At 37.7% G+C, this 12125-nt stretch overlaps 1 protein-coding gene across 3 annotated transcripts in view; it reads right to left on the bottom strand.

Moving 5' to 3' along the window:
• PRKCA (protein kinase C alpha) overlaps window positions 1–12125 on the bottom strand; it is a 153805-nt gene that overhangs the window by 88641 nt on the left and 53039 nt on the right. For all 3 annotated transcript variants that reach the window (XM_032128886.1, XM_032128884.1, XM_032128885.1), the window contains exon 3: window positions 6293–6375. In XM_032128886.1, the coding sequence (XP_031984777.1) occupies window positions 6293–6375 (83 nt within the window). The remainder of the gene's footprint in view (window positions 1–6292; window positions 6376–12125) is intronic.

Here is a 12125-nt window from a genome sequence, read left to right as displayed (position 1 = left end):
AAAGCCATTTTGGTTGCAATAAAAGGAGCTCGTGCTTTAATTTAGGAGTAGAAGGTACAAATGTTTTCTCGGGGGATGACTAATTCAAACACATTCCAGCACAAGAACTGCTTTCAAGTAACCTGGGAAGCTGCCTGCAGCTACTTAAAAGAAGGCATTTAGGAGAGCAGTGCCCAAACTTCTCTATACAGGCAGGGATGGGCAATTCCATGAACGCTTGTGAGCATGAACCTCCTCCCAGTGCTGGAGGAAGATGAGCTCAATATACACTCGGTATGCACAGAGCCCTTTCAGGCAGGCTTCCTTCTGTAATTTCTCTAGCTTCCATTAAAAGGAACCTTGGCCCAGGACTGTTGTGTTCAAATTGGAATTTCATTGTCAATATAATCACCCTTTGTAATGAGCCACTGTCACACAGCACCATTGAAAACACAATTAAAACATTAGAAAAACAAGCAACTTTTCCCTACAATTAAATTTTGGGGTCTTTGAGGTCAAAACCATAAGCATGGAACCTTTATTTCTCCACAAAATACTTTGGATACTCTGCAGAGGTTCAAAAGTCAGGGTAACAACAAGAAATAAAATGCTTGTTTTTGTAAGAAAAATTATCTTGCTGTCCTGTAAATTTTTTTAAGTACTTATGATAAATAACATGAATAATAAAAATGTTCAGCTCCTTCAGTATCACTTACTGCATTGACTGTAGTGTGTTGATTTTGTTATCTAGGACTTGCTTTTGGGGAAAAGGGAGCAATAATATAGCAAGGAATATCATATTTTGACAAAAGTATGTTTGTATTGTAATTGTTTTCTATTAAGAATATTACCTACTGCCTCCATCTAATAATGTGAATTGCAAACAAAGTCCATGTGATTAATAATTATCATAATTAAAAACCACAGACATACAAGCACATGAAGTTGTTTCCTCAATCTGTAAATAGAGGGGCTTTATAATTTTCTCTGCTTGGGGTATGCAATGAAAAATTGCATCAGAGCTGTTTAAGAATCACTCCCAAAAATTCCTACAGGCTTCTTTTTAAAGGAACATTTTTGTTAATCTGGCAAGCAGTGAACTGCTTCTTGCCAGTTCTCCCTGCATTTGTGTATCTTTTGTGATGAAGCAAGAAGGTTTTCATCTTAATTAAAAAGAAAATATTTCTGGGACAAGACTGCCTATTATTCAAAATTCAGATTAGCAATAAAAAAAACCCCCAAACCTTAGCAGCGTCTGGTTGGGCTTGATGATCTTAAAGATCCTTTCCAATCTAACTGATTCTATGATTCTATACTATTTTATCAATAATATATTATCAACATATTATAACATTATAATAATATTTTATCTACAATATTTTATCAAATTATGTTTGTTGTTGCTCCAGTCTCAAGATGTCCAACACTTGTAACAGTTGTTTTTCATTGTAAAAAAACCTAAAGAGTTAAAAGCAAATCAGACAAGCCCTGCTGCTGCATTTCATTATCCCTGCAAAGAAAAAGACTGCAAAGCTTTCTGATTAAAATCCCTTTTTAACTAGTTCTACAGTAAATCTTAATACTGTGCTTCCAGTTACTGCCTTTTCTTCTCATGAGTTTGGTTTGGTTTTTTTAATTCCCTAGGCCAGTCAAGCAACTCTCTTCATCCATTCCGAAACCAGCCTCCTACATGTAAATATGATCTAGAAACATGATTAAATGCCAGTGGGGGAAATAAAATGGAAAAAAAAAAAAGAAAAAAAGAAAAAAAATTCAGCATTTTCTGGAACTGAACAGCAAATAAATCTGGTCAAGACACCTAAACCCGCTGGGCCAGACAAATTATATTAATTTATTCTGTCTTAGTACAGAGGTGATTCTTCAAATCATTTCTCTCAGAGCCCCAGCCATCAAATGAGCAGTGTGATAGTGCAGTAAATGTGGACATCAGCACTGCCCTGAGCCTCAGGGCAAACCCAACCCACTGCTGCCACTCTGTACATCAGCATTTATGAATTAGAGTTTCCCACTGGTCCCCCAGCACATGAATTTTTAAGGGTCAATCTTTCTCCTCCCAGCTCTAAAATCTCAGAAACCATAAAACAAAAATCACAGTGGAGCTTCACAGGGCTCCTGTCCCATCTCCCCACAGAGGACTACAGCACTGTGGAGAGAAGGGAACTCCAATAAAAAAAAAATCTTAATTTCTTCTACTGGTAGCCCCTTGCAGCAGTTACCCCTCACACATCCAACAATCTGCACTATTATGGAGTTATTTCTCCCTTGCTACAAGCTGCCCTTAAGAGACCTCAGCACAGCTTAAGAGACAAAAAAAAAGATTTTCAAAGATCTTGCTTTAAAGACTTTAGTTCTTTTCCAAATTCCAAATGAAAAGCTGCAGAATTCAACACAAAACATCTCCCTGAAAAACAGAATAATAATCGCTAACATATCTCTGCCTTTGTATTGGAGTGCGTGGCTGGCCAGCAGTGAGTTTATGACCCACTTCAGTTTCTTCTGCACCAGCGTCTTCATCATCCATTCACATAGATTTTTTATTTTTATATTTTTTATTATTTTTTCTTCCCCTTGTGAGTGATTTTTTTAAAGAAATTGTATCTTAACACATAGAAAAAATCTGAAACGTACTCTAGAGTTGCATTATCCCAACATCCAACCCACTGCTGAATGTACCCAACTCCTGCAGCATCCCACAGAACCTCACAGTTGTTCAAATGCACACTGAGCTTTCAAACGTGCTTAAGATAATAAAGGTCCCAAATAATTTCAGTATCGAGAGGATAATTAACTTGGAAATTGAAATATGTCACCTTTGACATCCCCAGGTTCAGTTACTCTGCAATGATGCTTTGCTGTTCTGTTCCACGTAAGCTCACATCTGGATCTTCCAATCCATTCTTTCCTAGGTTCTTAAAGGCTAAAAACTCACCAAGTACAGTCAGATTTCACATCCTTTCATTGTTCAGTCACTTGTTCTCATTTAAATTATTTTCACTTTTTAATTTATATTTATTTTGCTCATAATTTGCTCACATTTTGGATTCTCTATTATTATTATCTGAAAGGGAAATAGTGCTGATCCTGAGGCCACAATCTCTGAGTTCTTGTGCACTCAAAGTCTTATAAACTCATACTGAAAAAAATAATACCATCAAACACTATTTTAAATTAATGCTTGGGTTTTTTTAAATTATATCTTTCATGTAATTAGGAACATTTTAATATATAACAAAGACACCTTCTGGTCACTGAATTCCATTAACAAAGAAAACAAATATTTAACTCAATTTTCAAGAAACTTGACCCATTATCCCTTAATACTGAACACATCTTAACAAAGCTCATTACAGCAGCACTCAAAGTTTGAGGCTGCTCTTACATTTTTACACTAATTTACCCAAGTTTTAAGTATTTCACCAATGACTTAAAATAATTTTAAAAACACCAATCATCTTCCAAAACCAAGCACCTGAACTGGAGATGATGCTTCCTGTGACTCTGGAGGGCACCAGCAGCAGGAGCTGTTAATTTCTACTCAACAGCATCACCATAAAGAGCTGGCCATGAAGAGAAGATGAATAATTTCTGTTCAGACTCCAGAGAGCCATTAGACAGAGCAGGAAAACAACTTCCTGAGCTGCTTTTTGCTAAGACACCAGAGCTCACACCCTGTCAAGTACTAAGGAAACGTAAAGTTTTTTGATTGTGTGACTTCTTGTTTCACCAAAACAGGATATTGCTCTCCAGACACCATCATTGCAATGCCACTCAAGGATGACCACTTTATTCCCAAGTATTATTTCCCTTTTGGCACAAGCTCAGACCTTTCAACCTCACATTTCAGCTACTCTGAGTAAACAAGAGGCTCATTTTAAGCTTTCCTCTTTTACACTCACCTTTATTAAGGCGTTATTTTGCAAGGACTGCCTCATTTATATTAAAAGTACAGGGCACCATAATTTAACATTATTCTGATGCACAATAATCATTATTATGTAATTATTATAATTATTGCTCTGGAAAATTAATTTTATTAATGACAGTATTACTCTTACAATTAATGGAAAGGTTACACTGGAGCATTTGAGTACACAAATTAATCGTGCACCTGCACAAAGTAATTTAGAAAAGGATGTTTAAATATTTAAAAATCTGCTAAACGTTATGATAAGCTTTGTAGCACACTACATTTCAGAACAAAGCTTGTAGCAATTGGGATAGGAATAAGTTGCTAAATTGTAAAAGGGTTGAAATTATAGTCCAACATTTCAGTAAATTAAAGTATAATATTCTACAATCCTCTCTGTGTAATAGTACCCACTAATGTAGCACGATTTTAATAAGACATATTTATTTCCTGATTGCTTTTAATCTTCAAAGTGTTTTTGAGCTATTGATGCTGTGTAAATATTGAAAATGATCATTTGGTAACCCAAATACAGAAATGAGGCATTAGGCTGATTTATTTAATCACCAAGGCCAAAAACCCAAATCATGAAATGCAGGCAGCAATATTAAAGACCATTAACAACCTGTCACAGATTCTGTCACCATGAAAGATGCTCGATAAAATTAAATGGCCTCGCACAGAAATGTGTATTCTCATTTATGAACTTCAGGCGAGCAACCCCAAAGAATCATCTTATTAAAAAAAACTAATAATCAAAAACACCTTTAAGGCCAAACCATTCATTATAGACACGCAGAGCTGTTCATGAGTGCCACCACTAAAATCGTCAATCAAGAGTTATCTCCCGTGAATATCCCACATCACAACGGAGCCCTAAGCTAAAACTCGATTTGGGTTATTCTCCTTGTAGTTCTAGGACTGACCAAAACAAATCAGCAAGGTATTGCTGGTAGGTATGAACTATATTTAGAGAATGAGGAATTAAGCAGATAATTTTTAAACTCCACACAGATCAGGGATGAGAACATCACTCAGACAGGGCTGACCTGGGTTTCAGCCTCTCTGTAGCTCAAGGCACTTCAACTACACAACTCCCAAATTCCAAAAGCCTGCTTTAACTGTTAAACTACATGTACAGAGCCAACTGCCCCATTGTAAAGCTTAAAGAAATCAGGAACTTTCAGAAAAGCAAAGGTATGAAGAATAATTTTGGTTTCTTGCTCTTGCCTAATGATTGTTTTAATAGTAAAGCCTGTATCAGCTAAACAAGAGACACTGAACAGGGTAATTACACTCCTAACTTTAGCATTCTTCTTCTGTACCTAAATATAGATTTCCTGAAATGTTTAAAAATTAAAGTTTTAAAAATTCTTCTCAGTTCTTCAACATTTCCCCGTATTTAAATTTTAAAATTTGAGAACCTTCTAATATCTGAAATTTTCCAAGACCCCTTGTAGCTTCTGACTATGTATTGTTCACTGACCTCCTGGCTGGCATATTGAAACAATTCATGAGAAGCTCATTAAAACCTAGCAAGAAAATTCTTCTGGTACATTTTATCAGAGGAGATAATAGCCTACAATCTAGAGCATGAATATGTTATAAGAAACAAAACAGAGCCATTCAGACAAAGAACACTTTGAATGTATTGTTCCCATAAGCAGATGTTAAATTACTTCACTGTAAAGTGGGATTTATAAAACCCAAAGAAATGTTATTTTTATGTGAACAAACGAGATCAGTTTATTATTTCAGCAGGGTGACACAAAGATCCTGCACATGTGTCTCACCACATAGGCAGATGTGCTGAGAGGAAAAACTGGTTGTTGACCAAAAATTCTACGTGTCTACAGAAGTACTGACAGAGCGGGATGGAATGGGAGTATCCAGACTGCTAGACTAGCTCAAACATGAAAATAAAATAAAAACCCAGTAAGCCAGCTGGCTCAAGATTAAACTGTCATTTGACTGGAGCTACAGATCCTTGTGTGCAGTGAGACAAGGACCAGAGACAGCTCAAAAGATACACTTTGAGATAAGATAGATACAAAGAAAGCTTAGAAAAAGCTTCAGCCTTTCTGGGAATTGTTAACATCAAATACATCCAACATAAAGCGAAGAAAATAAAATGCTGATTCATGGTTGGCTAAACGCCTCAGGGTTGTCCTGTTCCAAGGATATTGTTCTTGGTCACACACTCAATCTTACTTTTCTGACCAAAAATAGATCTCTCCGTCCATAAACATTTTCTTCACAACTGTTAAAACCCACTTGGACTCAATTATCTGTCATGAAGAACCCATTGATCCTGTTTGTAACCCATTCTCACGGTTGTAACAACATAAAACTGTGTAAAGCCATCTTAAATGTTGATGTACTCACATCAGTGTCGGGTCCCTTGTCAGCCCCAGGACAAGAGAAGGTAACGAACTCATGGCATCTCTTGTGAACCACAAAACAGCAAACTGGCAAAAAAAGGGGAAACAACAGTTAGAATGGTTGTTGGTGGTGTTTTGGTTTTGTTTGTTTGTTTTTCTGGGTTTTTTTTTTTCAAATTTTGTAACATATATCAAATAAAACTTAAGTATTTCACCTGTAAGTCAATGAAAGAAAGCCGAGCCTCGTGTTAAATAAAGACACAAGACATCAAGCAAACACTGTGATTCAAGAGGAGATAAGCATTCACATTTAAAAACCAAGAGACTCTACACAATGATAAATCTTTAATGCTGAAGACATCCCACAGTGTTCAAATATAGTGTGGGATGAGCAGTTCTATGAAGCCACATTTCCTGAATCTAAATCCTCTGTCACAGGAACTGTCAATGTGCATCCAGCAAGAGCAGGAGGCAGGAGTGAGGAATGTTAAGCTGGAATGAAAGCCATCCTTGGGTGTGGGATTTGCTCCCCTGCATGCCTTGGGGAAGGCCTCTATGAAGATCCAAAGTCTTTCTCAGTTAATCACTTCTGTGAGGGACCAGAGTTCTCTCTGAGTGAAGCCTGTTGTAGAGAACAAAGTGTTCTCATAGCACAGAATGGCAGGAGATAATGGGAAAAGAAAATTAGCTCCTGATTGCAATATGAATCCCATTTAAAATTTATGAATGATCTGAAAGAACTTTTTCTTTCTGAGATAAAAAAGCTTCTGCAATGGGATCGAGGCCATAGGTTGTCACACAGCATAGGACACACAGGTCCCTCCAAACCACACAAAAAGAACAATTTGCTTGAGGGTGCTTGTTTTAGGAGTCAGTATTTCAGCTTTTCACCCTCACTACCGGTTCTTTCATAATATCAAACTTAGTTCTGATATTTTGAAATTGGTCCACATTTCAATGAAACAGACAATCAAGATTTGAGATTGAAAAAATCTTATAATAAACACCGTGGCATCAAGTAGTGAGTCAGGAGACTATAATGAAATAATTTAAAGGTAATTCACAGTTTGTTTATAGGTAATGCATTCTCTGTATACTTGAAATTTTGCATTTCCAACACATAAAAATGCACTGTTTCCCAAGTCTAAAGAATAAAATAGATTTGAATTGCTTAACAACTGTGAACATTCAATTTCCTTAACTTCAGGGGAAACCGTATTAAATTATCTAAATTGTTCTCGAGAGCTCATTGCATGAGGCAACTTTAACACTTCTTTCCCATTTAAAACACGTATTAATTTATTTAATAAATAAATAGTGAGGAAAGCTGTGACCAGGTGCACCTGCAGGTCACTCCAGACACAGCCATGATCCCATTAATGCCAGGCTGGCCTCATTCCCATCCCTAAATCTGCCTTTAAAGAAGTCTAATCACCCTTCTCTCTCTCCCCAGCTAATTTTTATTAGTGTCCCATGCAGAAATTGTTCTGTTTCCAACGTGGCATATGTTTATTCTTTGGGCAAACGGAATAAAGTGGGTTTTACTCCACTGAGTCCAGATTAGCTCTGCCAACTCCACTTGAGCAAGAGCTGTGGCTCAGTGTCTGCTGTCCACTTGGTTGTCTAGTTTGCTAATCAACCTAAATCCCAGTGAGTCCGGCAATTATCATTTTGATGGTTTGTTTTCTACCAACTGAAAGATCAGTAAGTGGCAATTACCATTAATATTACTTGCAGCTGAGTCATATTTTACTTTCAGATTATATTTTTGGTTCCAAATCTTCCAGTCTCAAGGACAATAGACTGATTTGTGTTTTCAGGAATAAATCACGTGCAAAAAAATAAAAAATAAAACATCTTAGTATATCCTTCAGAAAATAAAGACGTTACCTAATTACTTTTGTAAAACTTGCAAAATATAATGTGATAATCTATGCAAAAGATCTGAGAAATATTATGGGAGTATCTGGAAAATTTGTAGAATGGAGCTGCTTCACCAATGCCTGCCATTCCAATGAGGACCTTGGAGTGGCTGCTCTGACTCTGCCTTTATTCAGCAATATGTGTAAGGCAAACTGCATATTTGGGCATCTGTTTTGGGCAGGATTTATGAAACACCACAGTCACGTCCTATCTCTGAGCTGACAGCCTCTCACAGTGTGTGAAGGAACTCAACCAGAGACAATGTCGACCTTGTTTTTAATATGATTTAAGCATCGAGATAAAGACGTGGGAAGAGGAGTGCCACTGTTTGCTCCAGTCTGTGAACTTTAGCTGTGAACTTGCCTGGAAACTATGCTCATCACACTGCAATGGAAACCACAATTCAGCTGCCAGAGTAAGCAAACCAGAGAGGATTTGTCCCTTTGGACTGGGGCTACACCTCAAAACTACGTGCTAAGGCTTCGATTATCAGTGTTGATAACTGAACTCTTAAAACTTGAACTTGTGTCCAGCCTAACAACAGACTGACTGATGTGGGCAACTCAGCATGGGCAGCCTTGATTCTTTTTCCTTTATTTCCCATTTGTAATGGGTGACTTAATCTCCAAAGACCTGGTTCCTTAAGAGGTGCTCCAAAAGCACCAGATCTGTCTCTTCTTTTGAGAATACTCAAGTGAGAACCAAACGTTTCAACACAGAAATAAGCAACACAACCAGCAACTCACACGGAATCATAAATCCAAAGGGAAAAGAACAAGTGTGAACTGAAATCCATCTGGCAGCCATCATTTCCATACATATAATTTAACATCCAAACTTTCATGCTGAAGTCCAGACGTTAGAGTGCATTTTAGCATTCAGTTTTAGTGTTTTCTTTATTTCCCAAAGCAACACAGATCTGGAGAACTCATGTAAAAAATTACTTAGTTCAGCTAAGTGCAAACAAAGTGTCACCTGCTTAAAATAACGTCTTTTTTTTTTTTTTGGGAATAGAGATGAAAAATAACCTCTCACTTGTTACTTGTTTTGAAGAGATGTTAAGAGCTTCACATCACTTATTGCAGCTGTTAAGAAGTCACATTATGTTCATCACCTTCATGTAATGAAAGTTGTATTACACTATGCAGAGGCTGCCAGGAAATTTGTTCCTTTACATTTTACCATGAGCTGAAGTGAGCTGGCACACATTATGCAGAGTAGCTCGAGAGCAAAGTGGCATCTTGAGGCTGACAGCTAAAATTAAAAAGAAAATTATTGAGGTATTTTCATGTTTTGACAGCGTGATTTTCATCTGTGGTGTATATATAGAATATGGCTGTGAGCTTCCATCCTCTCCAGCTCTGGACTTGCTGGAGCCAAAGGCTCTCTGCAGCCCAGGGAGGGGAACAGGGAGGGATGGAGAGAACAAAACAGGCCTTGTGTTGCAAAACCAGACTAACCGCTCCCTCTCTGCTGGCATGTGGCATCTCCCAGGCTGTTCCCTGCCCTCTGCCCTCCCAGAGAGCAGAAAATGCCAATTGTGCAGCACAAAACCAAGGAAGAACCTGGTAAGGAGCACTCAGTGCGTTCTCAGAGCAAACAAGCTGAAGATGCTCGACACAGCTTGTCGGATTTATGGTACATAATGGAGGGCAGTTCATTCCACCCAACACTGTTCTGTCCAGGCACAGCACTGAGAAAAATATGTTGTTATTAATAATACCTACATATATATATATATATATATATATATATATATATATATGTGTCACTTAGAGTTACAAGGCTCCACTGTAAATTTCCAGCTTTATTCCAAATTATGTGGAGTGAGAAGATTGTTGTGCTGTATGGTCGGGTGAGAGTTATCTGCTAAAAAACACTGCTGCTAATGGCTTTCATATATGACACAGATGGATGAGACCAAAGTGAAGTACTGCAATAATAAATAACAGAAATAGAAGCAGTCTTCTCTATTAGATGATCTATAAAGAAGAAAAGCCATTGCTGAGCCCACACATCACTCAGCCATATGTCTGAAGAGCTCCACAACCACAAGCATTCCAAAGAACAAGGGGTAAAAAATATCAAGACAAAAGTCACATGCTTTCCAATTGAGAATTATTCAAAAAGGTCAACAGATTTTTTTTTTTTTTAAATCACTTGTAAACTCCCACTTTTGGAAGAAAAAGAGCAGAGTAGATGAGCCTTTCCATTAAATATAAATAGCTCTACTACACCACAGTATTTATTTATTCAGTAAAACAAATTAAGCTGCAAACCTAAAGGGTGGAGAGAATATATTAGCCAGAAAGTCCAACTGAACTGCCAGTTGTCATCTACAGAGAAATCAGGGAGGCTTTGTCATCTTTGACTCGTTTTTGTAATCATAGAATCATACAATTATAAAGGTTGGAAGAGAGCACCAAGACCATCAAGTCCAACCTTGGAACAAATACCACCACACCCACTGAACCATGTTGCAAAATGCCCACGGTCAAGACTATTCCCCCAACTCAAATGATGAATTTATAACACTTTAACCAGTGTAAAAATCACACAGCTTCCCATCTAAACCAACCTCAAGGCTGTGGCTCCACTGACATGGCATTATTGGATGCCCCACAACAACAGGCACATAATTTCCAGATTTCAAGCATTGATTCTTCCAAAGGAAGCAGCATTGGAGGTCTTGTGGGCAGCAACAGGGAAATAACTGTGTGCACACTCAGTATTTGTTGCTGGGTTCCTGCTTCGGGATTTTTAAATAAGAATTGATTCTGAACCAGACTAAGGAGTTACCACTGAAGTACAATAAGCACAAAATCCTCTCCAGCTTACTCTCAGAGGGCTCTGGAGGACTTTAGGGTCTCTGCAGGAGTTTGGAGCTGGGAGTCATTGTTATGTTGCTGTTTCAAACACTTTGCATTCTCACTGAGGCCACGGGATTTCCCCCAGGGGCCCATATCAGTGGCTGGCGTGTGTTTTCTGCACAACACCAAACAATGAATGAATGAATGTGGCACGTGTTAGATCATCCTTGATTAAATATAGCAATTACAATAAACAGAAATAGAGTAGCACTTCAAAACAGACAAATCAATTAAATCCCAGCTACATTTGTTGTTTAAGTAAGTACTGTTTAAATAAGTTTAAATAAGGAATAGATAAACAAGAGGAGTAGCAATTAAGATACAGGATGTAGCAATATTTGTCTTTCTCCTCTTCTGAACATATTATAACTTGTGAAAATATAATGAAAATCCCTTTTACATTAAATATAAACAAGGCTATAGATGATAAAGCTAACAAAAGTCACAAGCAGCCCTACCTTTGACTGCTACTAACATACTGAATCCACTGAGAATTTTTCAAAATTAAATTACCCTAACTTTTCCAACATACATAATTTATAACACACCAGCTTGCTTTTGCGCCAGCGTTTCACCCCATCTAGAAGGAAGTGCTGTCTCAGGAGAGTAGCCAGGCTAACACTTAAAACTGCTACATGCAATCTTTCCACTTGGCATTTCCCACTCCTTTCTGACTAAACCAGCCTGGAGCCCAGCGAGACAGAGTCTGTTCCAGGCTAAGAGAGTTAATAAGAAAAACAACTGTCTCTGCCCATCACCTTCACCTGTTCCTAAGCTTCTTAGAGCTCTTTTGTAAACCCACGAGGTCACACAGCACCTTCACAGCGCTAATCTGTGTAGTGCTACACATTCCCTGGCTCATGGGTTATCTTCATTTTCGTTGTGGTTTCTGCAAAACTCAAGCTACCTTCTCAAAAACCTACCCTGGAACCAAGGTATAGAAATACATGAAATCGATATTGATAAATTAGGGCTGATTCCACCTTCTAAAGCTCCAAGCATACCTGCTTAACAATTATTGTGCCTAATCTCAAGCTCTCTGAC

The sequence above is a fragment of the Corvus moneduloides genome, chromosome 19 (genome assembly GCF_009650955.1).
Source record: "Corvus moneduloides isolate bCorMon1 chromosome 19, bCorMon1.pri, whole genome shotgun sequence".
NCBI lineage: Eukaryota > Metazoa > Chordata > Aves > Passeriformes > Corvidae > Corvus > Corvus moneduloides.
This window is presented reverse-complemented; position numbering and strand designations above follow the sequence as displayed.